We start from the raw sequence: 24,235 nt of genomic DNA on the forward strand, positions 1-24,235 counted from the left end.
CGAAATGTATGTAATAATGCGTTTTTGAACTATCTTTGACACACATGTGAGTACTAGTTTCAAGGCTGTGCAAAGGCTAAAAATAAACTTTCTACTCGTAATATTTTTGTGAGTTTTTCGATTTGTATATCATTAAGCTATCAAAATGAAAAACTTTTCTCGAGAAAACATTTTTTCCGATCATAACTTTTTTAGATATGAGCGCCATCAGATTTAGAGGATAGACCCTTCATGATATTGTTGATCTATTAAAACAAAAATTTTCTGAAAATATCAATTTTTGAGATATTTATTCAATTTACCAAAAATAACTCAACAAAAAGTTAGTTATTTCTGGTTCAAAATGATTCAATTTACTAAAAATAGCCAAAAATAACTTTTTGTTGAGTTATTTTTGGTAAATTGAATAACTTTATCAAAAATTGATATTTTCAGGAAATTTATGTTTTATTAGATCAACAATAACATGAAGAATCCATCACATGAATCTCATAAATTTATATCTTACCGAATTTGAAATGTTCTGTCCCAACATTTCAAACTTCAGGCGCTCATATCTCAAAAAGTAATGGTCGGAGAAAAAATGTTTCCTTGGAATTTTTTTTTTCATTTTGATAGCTTAATGATATACAAATCGAAAAACTTTGAAAAATATCACAAGTAGAAAGTTTATTTTCAGCCTTTGCACACCCTTAATAACTGATATTCAAAAATTAGACTGTGGTGTCGTCGAAAATAATTCAAAAACGAATCAAATTTGCTACCGATTCATACTCACATTACCAAATGAAGAAATAACACGAACTCTAACATACAGCGATTATTCTATGGCTGATCTTTGTGGCAAATTTTGAATCTATTGAATGTAAGAACGTCATCAGGACACTAAACTTCCAGTATCATTTCAGGGCAGGAATTTTGTAGGCGCATTGCTGGATTACGGGTTAGAATGAGGTTGAAAATCAAGTGAATATATTTATAAAACTTGGTTGCAGAAAGGAAAGGAGAAGGGAGCAGAAGAAGAAGAGGAGGAAGGAGAAAAACGATAGAGAAAGAGTGGAAGCTGATGTAATAGGTTCAAGAAACCGATGGTAGTCTAATGTTGGGTGGATACGTGACTCCTAGTAACTGAATACAAATCAGTACTTGTGACTTGTGACGCACAATTTACAGATAAATAAGATCGAAAAATAAACTAAATAAAAAAGACTACATCAAACCAAACGATGATGCCTAAAAGGAGCGTAGCGTACGAACGGGAAGAGAAATGAGAGAAAAAAGAAACAACATGAAAAGTAATGAAAAAAGAATAATCACGAGGTAGCCTATAATATGAACACCACCGAACTTTGGTTGAAAGAGAGGGAGAAAAAGAAAAAGAGACATAGAGAGAGTGTTTGTGAGTGAGAGAGAGTGTAGAGAGACTCAAGCCACGATCAAAAATTTATCATCTTACTTTTTGTTTAGTTTTCGTGCCTATAACCTTACTCATTTCTCTCATCCAGGTTTTTTTTCTGTAACATGCATGTAGTTGTCTGAATTTGAGTAATGGTTGTACAGGGGATTATAAATTCTGGTTGACTTGTATGATATTGGAGTTCCATAAATTAATAATTGATTTGTGTTGAATTTGATAGTTGGTAGGGTCGTTGGAAGTGGTCATGAATTAGATATTTTTCTAGTTAGCCCATTACGCAGGCATTTTGTTTGATAAGATAATTTTTATGACTGATCTGTCCTTGAGAATGGTCATGGAATGAAAATAATTGTACAGTATTGATTCCTGTTGTATTTGATAGTTGGTAGGTGCGTTGGAAATGGTCTTGAATTATTATCAGAAATTTTGGAGGTTATTCCATAATCACTATGACAATGTTTATGAATGATATACACCTTGTCTGTCATAGCAAAAACATGTTCTCTGTTTGGTTTGTTATCTGTTTCACCATTGAACCTCGATTTTTTCAAAACAAGAACAAAGTCATTTGTGGGGTTGCATGATATCTGTTTCAATTATTTTGAAAACAACTAGCTGAGAAAAACAAAAAATGGAGCGCTAGCCACGCTATTCAATTTATTTATAAAACTACTATTGACTATTCAATCTTCAACAATCGAGAGAAAAAACAGTTCCAGAAAACTGTTTTTCTCCTGAGGTTTAATAGATAACTTGCAAGAAGAATCAAAAATTGAGCTACTTTTATTTGAATTTCCAGAAATTATCAATTAATAGATTCGCTTATGGTGGCAACATATAGTCTGATACAAGTACCATTGAATATAGTCATATTCAATTGAGAAAATGGATTAAATGAATTGGTTCTTCTGTTTTCGAGTAAGCTATTAAGGAATATTCTACGTAAAGTTTGTAGAAATGAATTTGAATCTTAATACAAGTTTATTGTATGAATTTCAATCCCAATACACGTATATTTGTATCTCAATACAAGTGTATTTTTATTAATAATATTATTACTGCGCATGTTTATTGTCAATGAATGGCTTGCATTTCCGGATCCTACAAAGATATCAACTGACAGTCAAAATTACACGTTTTTCCCCACAGATAAATCTCTAGATTTTTTTCTGAGTTCTAGAGGATTGAATCGATTGAATCTGACTCATAAGTCGGTACAACGAGAATATAACAGTGATAGACGTAATATAAATCAAATTGCATTTATCTAAAACTCAAATATTTTAAAGAAGATCTCCAAATATCAGAATACTTGTGACACACAATTTTAAGAGGTGTGGGAATTTATTTATTTGTTTTTTGTGGGTGGTGCCCACATAAGCTCCAAGAATGTGCATGTGATTAATTTGGGGTAGTTAGTATGATAAAAGATAAGATAAAGTTAGATTTCTTCATCTATCTGTATAGAAATCAGAGGCAGAAGAACCTACATACAGTTTCTGGTGCATTCCCAACCAGTCATGATAAATAATCCAAATCGATCATATAATAAACCTTGTATCAGTTTATGATCTCACTGATCAACACTTTTCATTTTCTAATTCATTCTCATTCAACACTTCTTGTAGACTCATTCTACATTTCATATCCTTCACACTACTCCAAATAAAACAACTGAAGAATAGAATTAGCCAGCTATAAAAGGACCGTTTTATGACTACCATTGTCTTCGGCAGTGTAATAAAAATAGAACCCCATTAGAATTACACGGTTTGTTAATAACGCTTCATTGTATCTTTCATCAAAAACAAAGATAATCATCGTAATTAAAATTGATCCTATCTTATCTTGCTATTTAGCGCAGTAATGAGCAACGCCGCCATCTTTAATCATTAGATATTGTTCGGGTATTGTGAAGTATTGCCAAGGTATTGTTCGATTGGTATGCAATGACTTCAACAATAATTGCAAAGTGGCTGAGACAATGATGGAGTGAACAATTGGATTTGGCAGCCATTTTGAATTTGGGAATGAATACAAGATGTTACAAGCTACAAGATAAGGAACGTTTCAATAGGATTTTGTAAATGGGATTTGCTATATTTGGTTGGTTCTAGTCATTGATTTGTCAATCAAATAAAAAAATAGATTGATAGAAACAGATAATGATGTATGGAGATTGTTCAATGATGATTGCACATGCCAATAAATGATATCAATCTTGGATTGGGTTCAATCTTGAACCCAGCATCCCAGGTGTTCTACCTTTCAATAAAAGTTCAAAAATAAAAATTTCAACAAAGTTTTTTTTCGGCTCAACAATTTGGTTGTAATCTTGATGTCTGTGGGGATTTGTGTTTTATTCCTGAGTTACAATATCATTAGTTTACTGAAATCAATTTATGATTATTATTCAGAATTATTTCATTAAAATAAACTGGAATTGTAGAAGTCAGTCATAAGTAAACTCTCTTCAAATTATTGATTGAGCTAACGCTTTGGAAAACGTGCTGTTGAAAAAGTGCTTTGAACAACAAAGTTCTGGAGTTTTCCACTTCTTTTATTAGTTAGGCACAAATTGGATGAGTGTGGCTTCCAATTTTGCGGTTAACTTTACATGAGTGGAGTGTTATATACGATGAGGGGCTGATTTCACTTATAACATTATCAAACCAAATTGATGATGATTCATTTTATTCCCAGATTGGATTCCAAGGATATTTTCAGATTGAACGCCTAATGAGATTCCTCCAAAATTGAGCGTTTAGTACTAAGTAGATATTAGTTTACGTAGCTCGTAGGCCTAATAAAGTACTTGAAATGATTGGCGAAAATAGAGAATTAAAATTAGAAGAGAAAAACATAGGACACTAGATTAGAACATTGAGTATTGCTGTTCCAAAAAAGCGGATATGTAAACGATCATGAATTAATGGAGACCTAGTCTTTTCAATCTATCAAATCAAATAATTTTTTTTATTTTATGGATATCACACTGGAATCTGCGCTTAAAGAACAAATCCTTTAATCGCTTTATTTTCCAATTCCCGAAAGAATCGCCCGCATTTATTTTTAAACAGGCTACAAATACAATAAATGAATAATTGATTACAATATTGTATTTGAAGGAACAGGCTCCCAAATCTCAATATCTTAAGAGAGCCCTGAAGAATAGATGATTCCTAGGAAGGCCCCAAAAAAGATATTTTGAAAGAAACTTCTCAACTAAAATTTTTAGTAGAGATAGAATGCTTCGACCTACGCCAAATATTCAAATTCGAGTAGAAATAGTTTACAAAATCAAAAGGATAAAAACAATTTTCGCACCGGAACATATATACATATATAATGCCTTGAAAAGTGGAAGAGATATTCTATAATACACTTCTCAATTCCCAATAAGATCTTCAAATCTTCCATATCATTCTCTCATAAGTATTTCATTTTCTACTGATATTATTCTAAAATAAATATTTATCCCAGTCTATTTAGACCTGATGCGGGTTAAACGGCAGATTCTTGTTTGAAAGATGAAGCAAAAGAAATTAGTAGAATACTTTCAATTTTTGTACATGAACTTATTGTATGTTTCAACAATATGTCATGATTGCTATTTGAGCTCTCTCTTTTCCTGTTGCATTCACCTAAGCTATTTCGGATGAATCATTTTAAAGAAAACGTCAAATTAAATTTGCTTCCTACATCTATAAGAGTCCTAGAGCATGTTGAGAGCCACGTCTTCATGAAGTGTCTTTTATCCTTCAAGAGCTGTGTGGTAAAGAGCAATTGAGGTTCTAGCTCCATTTTAAATGAAGGGATGTAATCAATCAATCGCCCTTAGTAATGAACTATGGGTGATAGTGAGAAAAACCTCCATGAACATCTCCTAACACAGAAATCAACATTCTGAATCCTAACATAGCCAACATTTGAACTAACAAACATTTCAACCCAACCTGATCATGTTTAACACAGAAATGAACACTCCATATCATATCATAACCATCATTTCAACACAACCAATATCTGCCTGAACATGTTTTAACACAGAAATAAACACCACATATTATATCATAACCAACATTTTAACATAACTAATATCTCTACCTGAACAATTTTTAATACAAAAAATGATCTCTCTATGTCATATACCATAACCAGTATTTGAACCAAATAACGTTCCAACCTAACCAACCAATATCTACCTGAACATGTTTTAACACAGGAATGAAACACTCCATATAATATCATAACCAATATTTGAACCAACAAACATTCCAACGTAAACAATCTTTGAACACAGAAATAAACACTCCATTACCATAACCAACTTTTGTATCATTAGATCACTATGAAACTTTTGCAAGTCTGCCCTCACCTGTATGCGTCCGCTTATGAATTTTGAGATTTTCCGAGCGGGCAAACACTTTTCCACAGCCGGGAAACGGACAGGGAAACGGCTTTTCACCGGTGTGCACTCTGATGTGGTTGACGAGTTTGTACTTTGCTTGAAGGGCCGTCCGTTGCGGGGACATCCCTGCCAGTAGCAGGAGTGCGTCGTACACTCAGGTCCCCCCACGTGTTCCACTGTCAAATGGGTCACTATCTCCTGCATGGACGTGAAGGCTTTGCCGCAGGTCTTTCGAGGTCCCGGAGTGTCCACCCACATGCAGGTCATCTCCTGCTTGACGGGTTGCCGCATATAGCGGAGGAACGCGCCATGCGGGGGTGCCGTCATGTTGTAGGAGGCTGCACCCTGGTGGAGATGATCCTGAGGATAGGACACTGTTTCAGGCCGGGTGTGGTGGTGGTGAGGGTGCGGATACAACCCAGGGTGATACCCTCCATGATCGACGGCAGGGTAGCTCGGTTGGTACTCATGTTCCCGCCGGATGAAATACCCAGGATGCGGTTCCAGATGGTGGTAGCCCTGGTGGAAATGTTGGCCGCCATCCTGGGGTGTTGCCACGGGGGCCATTGGCTGGGGGTGGACACCCTGGTGCTGGTGATGAGGCACGGGGGGCGGTGGTGGACTCATCTTCAACCCCAACGACTGCAGGGTAGGGTGATGATGAGGATGGTGGTGATGGTGGTGACCACCGCTGTCTACGAAAGCGTTCAGCATTTCTACGGAGGTTCTAGTCGTAGTGTGTCACCAGGAGGCGGTGTCCAACATACTTTTTCACTATCAATACCTACTATATCACCATTAAATAGTGTCCAACATACTTTATCACGTTTTATGTCACCAAAAAGCTGTCTCCAATATAATTTTCCACTTTCTTCATACACTATCTCACTAACAAATTGTATCCAAGATAGTTTCTCACGTTCTAGTTGTCCTATATCACCAAGAGGTGGGAAAAGACTCATGAGGATTTGATAACTCCATTTTCATTCCCTCAATTTCCCTCTGTCTTTGTACCTCATCGCAGATTTGAAAATTTTGTTTGGTTAAGCTTCTAATTTCAGTGAAAATTTCCTGGTCATTTGGTTTTCATTATTTTTTGTGGTGATCCACACGCTGATAGTACCTATTTTACTTTTAACCTAAAGTTCTAACCAAAATTTGGTGGTGGAATACAAAAGTTACAGTTTTTCTCTTATTCTATAAATCACACACTTAACTTGACTGTCATAAACAATACCTCTTATACACACGCAAAACTAAACTTTTCATATTTTCCCACCGGCATATCTTCACATATCATTCAGGGAGAAAATTTCCAAACGAAAAACAAAATACAGGATGATCTTCGGTGATTGAATTTTTTGTTTTGTCCCACCCAATATATAATATAGTTCCGAACTATCAATAACAGTAGAATATCCGATCACAAAACATCCGATCTTTGGTGACGAGATTCTCAGATCTTTTACTCAAAATTTTTTGCTTAAGTTAGTATTTTTCTAATGAGAAAAAGCGCGCGGTTAGGAAAACACTCGTTCTTAGCAAGGAAATTTCCAATTTTTCCCCCAAAATATTTGTTCTAGTTATATTTTCCGTGTTTATCACGAACACACAAACTCTCGCCGCACAATCACACGAACCGTCCCGTCAATTTTCTCACGAACCGAGCCGCATGAGCCGACCTCACCCGTGGATGTTCGATACACGACTGAAAGTCGAATTTCTTGGTCGCTTCCAGTGAGGACTCCCTGCCGATTCGGTCTGCACACCCCTTATCACTCTCGACCAATCAGAGGTGAGCAAACAGGCCTCGCCCCCTTTTTCGGGAAGATCCAGGACACCCTTCCCCCACCACTCCAATTGCTACAACTTCTACAACAGACCTGCTTTCGAGCTTTGCTCCTTTGCTTCATTCAGAGGAGAGCTGTTGTAGGGGAAGGAAGTCCTGTTCTCGTTCAGTAACGTTCTGTTACGTTCTGTTGGAGATGCAATAATATTGAGAAACATATCTATCAATCAATAACTTCATTGAACACAGACAAACACACAATAAAAATGCAAAAAACAATTCAATCAAGATATAAATTTCTTATAAAAATACAAGTAAACTTCAGGGTGAGGTGTGCTGAAATGGAGAAAAAGAGGAAAAATACCAAGCCAGCTATGTTTTCCCATGTAAAAGTTATAAAAGTGAAGTAAAGTGGCTGGTAAAGGTCATAAAAGTAAGAAACGAAGAGTGGATAGTAGTGAAAAAGGAAAGAAAGGAAGAGAAGGAGAGGAATAAGAGAGAGAAAAAAAAACATTTTGTTAGCGAGTCCACTCTTAACAAATTAATATCAAATGAAAATCATAATACAATGTCATTTAATATTATAATGCAGGGTTATGCTAAATAATCCAATACTTTTTAAAAATTCATATCTTACCGGAGAAATCCCGGATTAAAAATCTTCATAAGTTTGAAACAGAAAGTTCCTGTTTATATTGAATAAAATATAGCTTTAATAAGGACCTTATAATAAATAACATTAAGGCTATCAACAAGAAACTATTACCAGTTAGTCCAGTCACTATATACATTGGTGCATGCAATTTATATTGTAGTTCTGATTCCTTAATAATATTATTCGGGTACATAAGAGGAGTCCAGAACCAATTTCTTCATGCGAAATTTCCTTGTGCTAGATACAGAGTGGCCCAAAAACCTCGTATTTTCAGCTCATTTTCCAGTTTTCAGCTATTTCTGCCAAATCTCGTGATCGAACAGAAAAATTTGCTCTTGCCTTTTTCTTAGATTATGGAATTTTGAATGGAATGAGATCATTCGGATCTCTCTATCTCCAATGAGTAGTACTGAGTTATGAATTTCCAAAAATGAGTGAAATTTAAAGAAAAAAATCAATTTTGATGAATTTTAGTTTTTGATCAGCAATATCATCTGATTGTTACCATTTAGATATATAATTTAAAATTTCTCTGGGTGTATTTTTGTGCTCTACAATATGATATCAGGTAGAGCTCTCTATCTCTTATAGATTTTCAGGTACACCGGACAACAATGCTCCTTGTATTGTGAAAAACACCTAATTTTCAGCTTCAACCATTATCACCAACTATATTGTCCTCACATTGATATTTCGCACAATGACATAAGTTCATGAGATTATGTTCTATGAGAATCATCCGTTAGATGCACTTCATTTCAGTATTTCCTAGTGGAGAGGCGCGCTTAAGGACACCTCAAGGATCAAAATTTCAAATACTTATAACTTTTGACACAATGCTCAGATTCATCGTACTACACTTCATTCTTCTCGGCTCGTCAAGACGGTCCAAAATCATTCATCGTAAGTCAAATTTGGTCGAAAAAAGGAAAATTATTGTTGAGTATACTTAAGCCCATATACACACAAAATCTGGCCATTTTGTTTAGAAATACTACAGTAGTTATTATAGCTAACTTTTATCATATTAGCGGAAGGAAGAGAAGGAGAATATAACCCAACAGTGGACACAGGACACAAAAGGCAAAATAAGATCGAAAAATACACTTAAGATCAAAAATACAACCCGGTTGCACAAAAGTATGTTAGCTTTTAATTCTGATTAAATGCCACGAGAACCAATCAGAGAATCCTTCTCGTCAGAACAACATTCTTTGATTGGTTATTGTGTAATATTTAATCATGATTGAAATAAAACAGGTCTTTGTGCAACCGGGCCTTAGGGAAGAAGGATAAAATAGGTCATGATATACTGTATACAAAAGAAACAGTCATAGTGGTTGAGGTAGAGAGAGTGTGAGAGTGAGGAGTTGTGAGTAGAAAAAAAAACAATTCCAGAGAGAGAGTGAGAGAGAGAGTGAGAGAGTGCGAGAGAGAGACAAAGAGATATAATATAGAGAGAGATAGCGACAGAGAAAGAGAGAGAGTGAGAGAGTGCGAGAGAGAGACAAAGAGATAGATAGAGAGAGATAGCGACAGAGAAAGAAAGAGAGTGAGAGAGATAGATAGATAGAGAGAGAGGAGTAAAAGAGAAGATAGAATGAGATGAGCCTCTAAAGTGAGAGATATATTTGAACCATCAGTACTCAAATATTATATTACACGAATGCTTCCCATTCAAATAATGCTGACAGTATGAATTGAATCTGATCACTCAGCCCACCCCACGCTGAGTCCTATCGAAATTAGCATCTACACAATTCAAATTATTTCAATTGAATGCTACAAAGAGAATAAAGGCTCCCTTCCTTAGATGGGATGTTAATTACAAATTTATATGCCCACTTATGATTGCTTAATATCTTTGTGGTAGAATGATAGAGTAAGTTTCTAAATAGATTCTAACAGTACTGTACTAATCGATAGAAATCAATATTAGATACTAGCAGGTAACCCGTGCTCCGCAAGGGTCTAATTACAAGCTTGACAACCTGAAAACTTGACCTACTGAAATCTTGAAGAATTTAAAATAGGCCTATAACCTTCCTTGGTAAATTAAGAATCTATATGCAAAATTCGAGTTTTTAATATAGTTATGTGTAATCCTATTAATGGTATTTTTATTTTTCATTTTATATTGTATTTTACTTTTTTCATTTATAACCATTTTTGTCATTGTAATTATGTTTTTGGAACAAATAAAGAGTTGATTTGATAATCAGTCCAGGAGTTCAGATGTGTTGATAAGTCATTCGTGAATTTCCTATCCCGTAGGTATTCTGTATAAGTCAGTTCTTTCCTTTTATTATATTATAGATAATATCGATAGGAGAAATTATGGTGAATGTGATTATAATATCATGAGATATTAACTTGATGTGATAGATCCATGTTGAAAGCATTATTTGTAGTTTGTGATCAAGAAGTAGGCCCAAGTTTGGTACAAGGCCAAATTTCTTCTTCTAAAAGCACTTGAACATCGTAAAACACCCTAAACACATTTTTTTTACCAAGAAGACCTTGAATCAACATAGAATAGAATAGAATAGAATGACTGCTTTCATTTTTTACCTAGGAGGGCGAAGTTAGGGCGCAGTCGGCCCTCTCTTACACTTAACCCTCATATCTCACTAAACTCACATATCTTGGAATTAAGGTACCTTAATTTTTTTTAGTAAGCAAGCCTACTTTCTTTACCTATGTTGATAGTTAGGGGGCAAGAAAAGTGAAGAATACTGAGATAAGGAAAAGAATTTCATAAATGAAAATTTGGGAGAGAAACAGTTTTGGGCTGTGATTCTCCACCAAATTATTCTAAAAAAATGTATCATTGAATCAATAAATGAATAAAAAACTGGTTACAGGTTAATGAGGCAGAATGAACCCCCCCCCCCCATCAAATCCACTTCAATCTCACAGTAATATACTGGGTGACCACGAGTAACATTTACATATTAAAAATAGAAAACAATATTAACTTTTCAAGACAATATTTATCCAATTCGATTAAAATAGTTGTTAGTATATGCCATTTACTCTACGTAGAGAAAATTATGTCAGGAAGGTAGCGTCCTTCTTCCCTGAGGCAATTTTCTATTGCGTCCAGGAAGCTCTCCCGCACTCGTTCCCGTGTATCCTCATTGATCAACGCCACCTCAGTAAGTATCGCCGCTTTCAAGTCATCTAAAGTAGAGAGTTTATGTCGATAAACTTGCTCTTTCAAATATCCCCACAAATAAAAACCATACATTTTAAGGTCCGGAAATCGAGGAGGGAAGTGCAAATCTCTAAAAATCTTGAAATCAGTGAGATCTTCCTGGACAGAAAATAAAATTGCCTCAGGGAAAAATGACGTCTTCTTCCTTACATAAAGTGAATTGCATATACTGACAACTATTTTACTCAAGTTGAATGAATAGTATCTTGAAAAATTAATATTGTTTTCTAATTTATAAAATGTAAATGTTTCTCGTGGTTACCATGAATAAGAGGAGCAAAATTTGGTAAGGGATATTCTTTGTATGATGGTCCTATTGAATAAAATAATAGATGAACTATCAATAAAGTCATGAAACAAAGTATCACGACTAGACTTTGTTAAAAATTCATTAAGCCTGTCAACATTCAGAAACTAAAAGTTCGAAGCAAAAAAAGGGGAAGTTTGCAAACTGAAGCATTATCAACTTCCATTACATGAGGAGTTGGGTTGAATGGGGTTGTCAAGTCGTTTCTAGGAAGGAACATAGACTAAAGTTTTAAAGAATTTCAACATTCTTTAGTCGCTTACTTGTCCTTATATCGGCGCCGAGACTTCATGGTACATTATAAGAGACCATTCTAGTATTCACATCACTGAGACCAATCCAGTATTCAATGTATTCATATCACTGAAACTTTGATGTTGCCTCTCCTTACAAATCTAGGCCACCCAATCCATGAGAAAGTTCAAAAAAATGTTTGCAAGCTAACTAGGAAAACAAAAGCCTGTTAAGGAATTCCAAGATTCGAAGAAAGTGACTCTGCGAAAGTGCCAGGGTCAACTATTGTTATAGATATTCTTACTGTTGTAGTACCTTTCTTTCAAACGAACATTTTCAAAATCATTCATTGTTGACGACATCTTTCAGGTCACAGACTGGACAGTCTTCCATTGAGAAAACACAATATTCTTTCCGAGAAGTGTATCTGCAAGGGGAGGTATCAACACTTCTATTATGAAATTCCGTCTAAAACGTCTCTCTTTGTTTTTGGGGACCCAGCAGGCGAAAATAAGAACGTTCCCACGGCTCAGGTCACGTTTGGCTCATTCATGCTATTCAAACACGAAGACAACTTTAGGACCAACAAGCTGAAAAATGTTAGGAACTCTTTATCGAATATAATAATACAATAATTAGTGTGATAAGGTATTATCAGTTTGCCTCTTTTCAGGTTGTGACTTGAATATGACATGAATGTCCGAAACATGTTGTGATAAGATAATTCGAAAAGGGTACTGAGATTTGTATTTCTATTTATATTATCAGGATAGATGTTCATTTTGTTGTTGGTCGAATACACTTAATCACTTAATAATATTATGAGTATGTATGATAACACACTAAAAAGACGGGTGACTCTCAGTGCATAAAGTTTCAACCGGGTGTGAGGGTCTCAGTTCATCGAGATCTCAGTTCCTCGAGTTCCCGTTGCTTTCCAAAAGTTCAGTTGATATAGTATTATAGACTTGAATGATACATTTCGAAAAAAAACATCATTTTGCCATTTGAAAGCTAAAACCTGACCTCCAAACCTACATTTTTACCTTTAAACCATTGTTAAAAATATAAACTTCTAGGATAATTATGCTTCTATTGCCAATAATGATCCACTTCAGTACTGACACACTCCCTGTGTATCAGCCTGCAACGGAAACTTGACGCCGTGAGACTTAGACGAACTGATCGGCTCAACTTGCCACTTGTTTCAGTCTCTCAAGAAATGGTCGAAATAGGCGCTTGATGAACTCGACGAACTGAGATTATTCCCTAATCATTTGCCAACAGTTCACTACATTGGTTTTCGTATAATGGAACTGCATCATAAATCATCATAACTTCATCATAAGTAAAATCACTTCATTTTTATGGGCTACTTGATTAAAATTACTAAAAATAATATGGAAAAATGAAGTAGCCTTTTATTAAAAACATTAATAACTTTGAAATATTAAAAAAAAACTAGTTTCGGACTTTGACCATTTTCAAGTTCTTCAATGTAAAGAAATGACAACCCTAAATTAAATTAAAAATCCCACTCTTTAAATTGATCGTCTCTTACTCAATACTTAATCAAACTTAAAAATGGCCAAAGTAGGCCGAAACTAGTTGTTTGAAATGTTTTAGAGTTTTAAAATGTTTGAATAGAAGGGGTTTTCAGTTTTTATATTGTTTTTATCAAATCAATTCATATTTAAAAAAATCATTTGTCTTATTTCTTTTATTACTTTTTGAATTAAGTTTGTTATTTGGTAATTCTTCAAAATTATATTTTCAATATGTGAATATTTCCTATTTTAGTTATAATAATGTGAAATTTTTCTTCTATGTTTAGTTTAGAAGCATCTAAATTTGAAAATCTACTTTGTGAAAATACTTGAGCACTGAACACTTTGTGAATTGAAGAACTACAAGACTTAACCTGTTTCGGACTATGTGTTATCTAAATTTGGGAGAGGAATAGCACAAGGTTACCTTATTTTTCCTCTCCCTATCATTTTGATAATGTAGACTACTTATTGTATAAATGAATAAAAAATAAATTAATTTCATCATAAATGTATGAATCCTTTTCAACATGACTCCAATCATTCTTCTTTTTTCAACAATTTCCCATCATTTTTCAAACAAATTTCATAATTTAAATATGTATGCTTGTCAAATTTCACATGATGTTTTACTCGATTCAGAATCTCTCTTATCTCTATCATTCCTTCTCTATCAGTCTTCTCTATCATCTTCTCTATCAGCTCTCTCTCTTGGCTATGTCGAGTGAGTAAACGTGTGTCAGTTCGGCTCCGTCTTCTAACAGATATTTCGTAGGGTTATACAGTTCAATTCACTTCAAATTATACATCTTGTTATTCAGTTTCTCGAGCTTAATTCAATAGTGAAATTATATTTTTGATTAACTCACACTCTTTTTATTTATCTTGAAAAAACATTCCTAATTCTTCAGTCTACCTTCTCGCCTGTAAAAGTGTAAATCCACCTAACGGTACACGATGGGTCGACCGAACAGAGGCACGCCGAGGAATGAGGTCAATGCTCCGAAGCCAGCTATTTCTGGAGCATTGTCCGAAGAGACCCTCCTCATTATTCAACAGCAAATCGAGGAAACTGTGCAACATGCCGTTTCTATGGCAGTGAAATCTATCTTTGAGGAACTTCAGGCATTGAAGGAGGAGAACAATCAGCTGCACGATAGAATTCGTGAGCTAGAGGTGTCTTGTCACCTGAAGGTCGACGACCTCGAGCAATACGGGCGCCGACATTCAATACGTATTTTTGGGATCCCGGAGAGTGACAAAGAAGACACGGACCTGCTGGCGCTTGATGTCTTCAACAAGAAGCTGAACGTGCCTGTGACTCTGGCGGATGTCAACCGCTCGCATCGCGTTGGAAGGTGTCAACCACCTCAACAAGGGCAAGCTAAACCCAAGGACCGACCCATCATAGTACGACTCTGCAGCTACCGGACCAGGAAGATGATCTTCGACGCTAAGAGGAAGCTGAAGGGTTCCGGCATCACCATTCGCGAGGATCTGACTGCGGAGCGTCTCAAGATCCTCAATGCTGCGGCCGACCGTCATGGGCATAGGAATGTCTGGTCATCGGACGGGAGGATCAAGATCTCTATCGGCGAGGGAGGATCCAAGAGGGTCGACACAGTCGAGAGGATGACCGACCTTCAAAAAATAAAGGTAAATTAAATCATTTCAGGATTCGATGACTAAGTGCCCTTCACTACAATAATAGGAAATTCGTATTAATACATTTCACAGTAGATATACCTTGGCATTTCATGAGCTGGCTTTCTGTTCTATAAATGAATCTTTCACTGCTATTTATGCAAACTAAGGAGATCCACATTTGTTATACTGATTAATAATTTATCTTGATATTAATACCCAAAACTGTCAATGCATCAACTACTATACTCCAGGGTACTTAGAGAATCATTATCTTATTTGACTAATAATTATTATATCTCTTACCAAAATTATTTCATAATTAATAATTTTCGAAATGCTGAATTTCAAATAAATTGGATGATAACATACGTTATAGATATGGATGTAATCTATAGGTGAAGGTAATCTCCTATATAATGAATCTTCTACTGTTGCCACAGCTTGAACAATAGAAGCTAATGTGTGAAGAATATTGATAGAACAGAGGGGTGGGTAGTCTGTTCATATGCTTATATAGGGGCTGTGTTTCATTTAACGTTATCTTAGACACTCATCATTAAACTATTACAGTTCTCATTTACAACTTTTATCGTTATTGCAACTCCAATAGTTAATTATACTTCTAATACTTATAATATTTTCACACTTACCGTCAATACTATTTAAAACTCATCTAAATAATCTAACACTTTCTCCATCGTCTCCTCTACTTCTTATTTTTTCTTTCTCGTTTCTCTTCTTGATCTTATATTTATAATGATTACTTGAATATTGTTGTTTGCGATGATGATTATTATTCTTTTCTATTCTTCTTCTCCTTCTTCTTCGTCTTCTTCTTCTTCTTCTTCGTCTTCTTCTTCTTCTTTTCTTCTTTTCTTCTCTCCTTGATTAATTCAAGATCACAATGCGATGTTCTATTTCTTATTCTATAGTTCAGTTTCATAAGTTCTTCGTAATTTGTGCACATTCCTTCTTTCTCTTCTTTCTTCCCTATTATTATCATTATTTTCCCTGTGATTTTTCCACTTGCTATCCAGCATGTTCAAATGTTTATTTCTCTTTCTATATCTATTTATCTTTCTACCTTTTCTCTTTCTATCTGATTACCTTCTACTAATATCCATATATTATATTATAATATCTATATATTTATCCATATAATATTCGATTCTTTCCCACATTAAATCATACTATTCCTCTTCAATTTTATGCGAATATTATTCATTATCAGTTGTATTATGTATCTTTCCTCTATTGATAACTTTCTTCAAAGATTTTTCGTTTTTCTGCTGGCTTCTTCTTCTCTTTTTCAGTTGTTACTGGATCCCATTTCGCTCTATCTCCACCATGAACACGATCTTCCACTACTGGATTTCATCTCTCTCTATCTCCACTTGGACTCGATTTTCCACCACTGGATTCCATCTCTCTCTGTCTCCACTTGGACTCGATCTTCCACTACTGGATTCCTTCTCGCTCTACCTCCACTTGGACCCGATTCTTCCACTACTGGATACCTACTCGCTCTATCTCCACTTGGACCAGATCTCCCACTACCAGTTCTTCCTCAATCTTCATCTTATTCACCATTAGGATTATTCATCACCGAAACTCCACACATCTACATCTTATTGTGTTTAGTGAATTTTGAACTAGTACTTTAAATAGTGAAGGGAGCCGAACTGTCAAGGCATACTGAATGCACTCGAATCAAGAGACTTTTTCATTTAGGTTAAGTTTTATCAGTTTCATCCCCATTTCCCCCGTCATGTGTCGTTCTGAGGTCGGTTCACGATTGGTCTGCTGCTTCCATGATGCCTCTCACTGACACGTCAGCTCGCTCGCCCTCAAGTAGGTATGATTATTTCAATAATAGTAATAATGACGCAGGTATGTTTCTAGCAAATAAGCTCCACTCTTTCAAAAAACTTTTCAAGGCTGCTCACCTTAACGTACAATCCCTCAGTTGCCACATTGATGAACTCAGAGCAATCTTCCGTTTTCAGGACTTCAATATAATCGGAATTCCGAATCATTTTTGAAGCCTAGTATTTCATCAAATTTTGTTGCATTGCCTGGATATAATCTTTTCCGGAATGATAGATAAATAAAGCTTGTGGGGGTGTAGCAATTTATGTGAAAGATGGTATCAAAACAAAAGTTTTAATCACATCTAAACAAGAGTATTGTTCCAGACCAGAGTTTATGCTACTTGAATTATCCTTATCTAGTACTGATAAATTACTCGTTGGTATCTGTTATCGCCACCAAAAATAGGTCATTTCACAGATTTCGAAAGTGCCTTGCTTTCTCTTATGCCTTGTTATAACCGTATACTAGTTATGGGGGATATGAACACCGACTTGAACATGACAAATCGTAACTTTGACTACTTTCAACTGACTACAATTTTCCAATGCCTAAACATGACTATTTTACCTCTCGATCCAACTCATCATACTAATGAATCAGACACACTCATTGACCTTCTCATTGTTAGTGATCCAATGAGGTTGTTCAAGCAGGCCAAATCTCAGTCCCAGCTATTTCTAGACATGATTGATCTACTGTGTACTTTCCCATAAGATACCCAAGCCAGAACAGAAAATTATCACTTATAGAGACTTCAAAAACTTTGATGAAGCCGCCTTCCTGACTGATGTGGCTCAGACTCCATGGCATCAAATTGAAGCATTACCCTCAGTTGATGACATGGTCAAGACTTTCGAGAATTGGACTTTGACTTTGTATGACAAACATGCACCTTATGTGACAAGGAGGATTAATAGAAAACGACGAGTACCGTGGATGACTGAAGACATACTTAAGATGATGGGACGTAGAGACAAAGCACATAGAAAATTTAAAAAGACATTTGACTTGGACAGTTTGATAGAGTATAGGAGCCTTAGAAATAGGGTTAAACAGGAATTACGGAACTCAAAGATTAGGTACTTGAATTCGTTTATGACAAACAATAGACAAGACTCTAAATCACTTTGGCAGGGAATAAAAGAATTCGGGCTTGGCAAACAGAAATCGAATCCACAAATTGACTTACCATTGAATAATATAAATGACCATTTCGTTTCACACTCTAACCAACGCGACGAAGTTGTCATTGCTAATCATATAGATGATCTTGAAGAGCAGGTTACAAACTTAGATTTACCAATCACTGATCAATTTCATTTCCATCCAATCTCAGAAGAAGACACTTTCAGAGCAATTCAACGTATTCATAGTAATGCTATGGGTGTAGACAAAATTCCTATTAAATTTATCAAGAAGATGTTATTTGCTGTTTTACCAACCATTACATACATTTTCAACAAGTCACTTGAAGAAGGCATTTTCCCTGAAAACTGGAAGTTTGCTCTGGTTCGCCCTCTAAATAAAGTTCCATCACCCAATAAAGTTGAGGATTTTAGACCAATCAGTATTTTACCTGCATTGTCCAAAGTGCTAGAAAGACTCATTCATGCTCAAGTTGTAAAATTTCTAGACAACAATAGTAAGCTTCATAACTTTCAATCAGGCTTTAGAAAATTCCATTCAACTGAGACAGCTCTGCTTCGTGTCACTGATGATATAAGGTTAGCTATGGACCAAAGAAAATGCACCATCCTCACCCTATTTGATTTTTCTAAAGCATTCGATACTGTTGATCATACAGTCCTTCTGAATAAGTTGGCTATTCTTGGTTTCAGTCACAACTCGTTAGTTTGGTTTAAATCCTATCTATTAGGTAGGAAACAATGTGTATCTGTCGGTGACAAAAAGTCAACTTGGAAAAACGTTATGCATGGAGTACCACAAGGTTCAATTTTAGGCCCTCTCTCTTCACTTTGTATGCTAATGACCTTTCTTCCATTATCAAATTCTCCAGTTTCCATACTTATGCAGACGACCTTCAAATCTATTTAAGCTGTCCCATAACAAAAATTAATGAAACAGTTGGAATAATGAATCAGGATATCAATTCGATAGTGGAATGGACAAAGAAAAATGGCCTTAAGCTTAATCCCATCAAAACACAACCCATTATAATTGGATATTCTCGTCTTATAAACAATATTGACCTTGAATCGATTCACAAAATTAGTGTAGACGGTAATGACATTCCTTACTGTAGCTCAGTTAAAAATTTAGGCATTATTATGAATAATACTCTTGACTGGTCAGAACAAGTGAACAAAACTTGTAAAAAGGTATTCTCAGCCATGCATGCATTGAAGAAAATGCACGATATCCTCCCTAGAAACATTAAATTATTATTGGTTCAATCTCTCATCTTCCCACATTTAATGTATTGTAATTCTGTTCTTAACGATATGCAAGTCACTCTGAATGATAAACTACAGCGTTGCCAAAATTATTGTCTACGTTTCGTCTACTCTCTCCAACGCCATGATCATATCACCCCAGCCCACATTGCTAGTTCAACATTGAAGCTTCCCGATCAGAGGCTTTTTCGAATAGTCAAGCTTGTTAGAGATATCTTGAAATACGGTAATCCGAACTATTTTAAAGATGATTTCAAATTTGTCTCTGAAGGTAGGAGGATAGATGCTTCACATACTAGAACCGGAGAAAGTACTTTAAGGATACCCAATCATCGAACTACTATTTTCACAAAATCCTTCTTAGTCAGTGCCTGTCGTGCATGGAATACACTTCCTGTTTCTATCAGGTCTATCGAGAGCCGAGCGAGCTTCAACCTGACTTTAAAAAAACATATTTTGGAACAAATGACTGAAACTGTCCGGCCCTAGAACGATCACATGACAACCATCCCTCACCCATTCCACCAATATAAACCTTTAAACCATGTTATAGAACGAATTGTATATATATATATATATATATTATATAAACTCATGTTATTTCAATTATCCACTGCATACTGCTGTATATTACTGAAATTTGATAACCCTGATCTACTTTCAGCCTACTTCATTTTATTAATCAATTATTTGATCTTATCTACCTATATAATTATTTTACTTTATCAATTTTCTGTTTTTTTTTCTCTTCAATATTCATATTGATTAAAACTTTTACAATATTTCCATTAATAAATAAATCCTTAGTTTAAATAACGAAATTAACGTTTTGGTAGAGAGTTAGTGGGGAGGATATTTTTAATATTCTTCCCAAAGAATGGACATTGATATGTCCAAAGCTCCGCCAATTTATGTAGATGCATAACAATATGATTATTATCTATAGTTATTATATTACAAATTGCTTTTTCATATCATATACAGTTCAATAGTTATTTTCTTAGTCTATATTATGTAAATTCATCTATAACTTTGCTGTATTGTAAGCTATTGTATATAAGTGTATAAGCCAGTATATATTGTAATCTACATAAATGAAGTACTCAATCAATCAATCAGTGAATGCAAAGTTCAGTTTGTTCATTGGAAAATTGTTGATATTGAACATTTCATGACAGAAAAACAAACACAGCAGCGAGTATGAAAAACTCAAATTGATCAAACTAGTTCAATTATTTGAATCGATTTCGAAAGATGTGATTCTCGTGTAGTCAATTCACGTCATGTATTGCTTCGTGACCAGCAATAGTTGAATAATTTTATGTGAATAACACCTGCATCTTTGGCACTGAACTCTTGTTTGAACAGTCCAAAAGTCGAAACTGTCTTGAATACAGTTTATTACGTTAACTTTATTATATCAAGTTTATTACGTGGTGATTAGTGATTGAAATAGCACCCCAAAATATAAAGGAATCAGGATCTCTTCACACTATTCATCGAATAAGAAAGTCTCTACTATCTACAAATAAGAAAGATACAACCAGTAAGTAAATTCAAATATTAATATTGATCTGTAGTTTATGTCTAGTATTGATCAGTGAAACCTTAACTCTTATTGCAGTTTTAAAGATGACTCAGTACCTCAGTAGTCGCGTTGATAATCTAAGTAAAACTGAGCTATTCCTTAGATAAGTTGAGAATCATGCGCCTGGTAGTACCGTTGGAAGGGTGACCGCTTGAGCCAACTCCTCTGAATATGATTACTTCAGATATTGTCAAAGACTCCACTTTATTTCTTGACAATATTCCAATTCTCAATTTTAATTCTTTATTCCAGAATTCAACAATGCAACAAATCAAGGTTAATAAATCAAAACTTATTACAAGAAAATAGAATTGACTACCGAGAACTAGAAACTAAAAATTTTTTCAGGCACCACTAGCAAAAGAAAAGTCTTTGACCGCTGGTGGAAGTCGCAAAAAGTCCGATTTGAAATAAAAACTAAAAACAAAATACAATTTACAATACAGAATCGAGTTGATGACAAGAAAAAAATACTTCACTGCAAAAAACAAAAGAGTGATAACGAATTTCGAGAAAGAGAGAAGAAAGATTTTCCAATAGGAAAAACTAAAATAAAACAGAGATAAAAAAAATATGACTATCATTCAGGTCTCAGGAATTACAAAAAAATAAAATAGAGATTACTTTATAAAAAAATATATATAAATATAGGCTATTATTACCACATTCAGGTCCCAGGGAAAAGAAATACTTCTCCTTAAAATCTACTTTTTGATGAATATCAAATGGAATTATGTTAATAAATCTAGAGCTCATATACATCAACTGTCTTCTTAACATGCTCAACTTAGAATCTTGAAAAATATACCTCAGCGAACTGTCTGGTCTCAAGTTGTAAAATGTTTTATCAATCCTACAGAATTTATCTTTATTTTTGACTATATATTTGAAGAGTCTCTTGAAATAAAGTTGCCTTACTGTCAAAACTTTGAAATCGAAAAATAGAGATCCACTCGGATACAGCCTAGGTTTATTTAATATTGTTTGATTATCTCATTATCATTATTTAATATTGTTCAAATATGTTTTGGAATATCTCAACTATCTTCAATTATGCAAAGTTCACTCTCCAAACTAAATCCTCTAAATATGATCCATGAGTTGTTGTAAAATCGCTTCCTGGTGGTTCGGAACCCACCTAAAACTGTAGGTCCATTTATATCTCTTCATCATTCGTCTCATTACCCACGCACAAGCCTAGAGCTCATGTGGGCATCAAACTAACAAAGGAATTATTTCCTTTAGGAGGTAGGAGCTTATTATTGATCTCATTCAAATCTTTTTTAAATTTCTAAATTCATAATTTTGGAAAATATTATTTTAATCTTTACGAACTTTTTTACAGTACATTGAAAATGAAGTTTATCACAGTCATATCACTGACACTCTACATTGGATTATTTCTGGTAAGTTTTAATCTCTCCAGAATAAGGGTAATTACATTGATATGTCATTATTATGTCAAGAAAACTAATTCAATACAGGATCAAGTTTCATGCGCATCCTCTTGACAACATAATATATATATAGTGCTACAATAAGTTTGCAAGGTTTTCTACGATTTTGTTTGTGTATTGTTTTAAGCTTCTTCCTAAAACTCAATAGTATATTAGTTATACTAATTAGTAATTTAATTTGGAAGAAAAATAGCACAATGACTACTTTATTATTTTATCTTACAATGTTATTAAATCAGTGTCATTTGCATTGTAAATATATAAAATAAATATAAATATAAATAAATGTATTATTTTCAAATTGTATGCTCAATGTGCGTTATGAGGGCAATAATGGAATTCAGTTCCTGGTGCCTCAAATATGTAAATTTTTAGATAATAATAATAATTATAACATAAATTCATTATCCTTTCCATTATGCAGAAATACCTCAACATTTCTTATCTATTCCCATACAATTGAAATAGGTATTTTCGAAGTGTTTAGAAGTATCGACCACTTTTAGCCTGTAATTATTATTTAACGAAAATCCTAAATAAATAATAATTATTAATATATTAATTAGCATTTGAATAGATGCATTCTCTATTTAATTCCACTTTTAGCCTGTTTGTTCGATCTTTTACGAACGATGACATAGACTCTCGTATAAATATGGTGTATAAGCTAACATCTAACAATATTGTAACTTACATGGATAGAGATATATATCTAATCTAATCTGACTCAATCATAATGATTCGGTAAGAAATTATTAAATAATATTTGGGATGGAACTTGGTTGCAGGTAAATGTGAAGAGTGATGCTGGAGACAATCGAATAGCTGCAGAATGTGAGTTTCATGAAAAGTATCATAAGAAGTAGACAATTATTTACGAATTTATGAATTGAATAGTCATTTTTTTGTAGTTTATACCTCCCAAGATAAGTTGAAAATTCACACACAGTTACCAGTCTATCCAATTTACCTAGAATACAATATTAGAATCAAGTACAAGGTGGGGCAGTCAAACGGCACTATTTTAGGTAATAAAAGAAATTGACAAATAATATTTTCAAGTCGTATATTTCAAAAATCATAAGAAAAATTGTTTTTGGATTTTTTTTTACATAAATATAGTTATTTTTTGAATATCACTTCAGTGAGGTGGCAATTTGTAAATTTTAAATTTATAAATCTTATAAATTTTAAATTTTGTACACAAGTCTCACACTGTAATCTCACTAGAGCTTCTTTTACACCGGAGTTAATAACACGAGTTATGAACAAAAAGTTATTAACTTGACTGAATCGTCAAAAATCTCTTTTGACAAAAGTTAATATATCATGTTTCTAACAGAAAATTCCTTGTTATTTACAAGATCTTGTTATCAATATAATTGACTTCCATATGATTTCATTTAACGAGAGTATTCATATGATATAACAGCCGGAATGAAAAGCGAAAATTGTCTTCAAAATACTCTAAATTGAAACATGTGTGAACATTAACATAATGATCTTCATCTGATCTAAAAATGTAAATAAAGTATAATGCGTCTACACCAGAGTTTAAAACAAAAGTTTTCAACATAAGTTAATAACATTTTCTTTTGGCTGCTAGTTTTGTAATCAACGAAAGTTTTCAACATAAGTTTAATAACATTTTGTTTTCGATGCTAGTTTTGTTATCAACAA

At 34.2% G+C, this 24,235-nt stretch overlaps 1 protein-coding gene and 1 long non-coding RNA gene across 2 annotated transcripts in view; one reads left to right on the forward strand and one right to left on the reverse strand.

The window, feature by feature from the left end:
* The window catches only part of LOC111059081 (pair-rule protein odd-paired-like), a 100,036-nt gene extending 92,504 nt beyond the window's left edge, over positions 1–7,532 (reverse strand). The window contains 2 exon segments of the mRNA XM_039440184.1: positions 5,796–5,924; positions 5,927–7,532. Of these exon segments, the coding sequence (XP_039296118.1) occupies positions 5,796–5,924; positions 5,927–6,542 (745 nt within the window). The 5' untranslated portion in view covers positions 6,543–7,532.
* Positions 7,533–20,812: 13,280 nt separating this feature from the next.
* Positions 20,813–23,396, forward strand: LOC120354064. Its single transcript, XR_005572803.1, has 3 exons — positions 20,813–21,056; positions 22,444–22,504; positions 23,344–23,396. It is a non-coding gene; the product is annotated as an uncharacterized LOC120354064 (long non-coding RNA).
* The last annotated feature ends 839 nt before the right edge of the window (positions 23,397–24,235 follow it).

The sequence above is a fragment of the Nilaparvata lugens genome, chromosome 13 (genome assembly GCF_014356525.2).
Source record: "Nilaparvata lugens isolate BPH chromosome 13, ASM1435652v1, whole genome shotgun sequence".
NCBI lineage: Eukaryota > Metazoa > Arthropoda > Insecta > Hemiptera > Delphacidae > Nilaparvata > Nilaparvata lugens.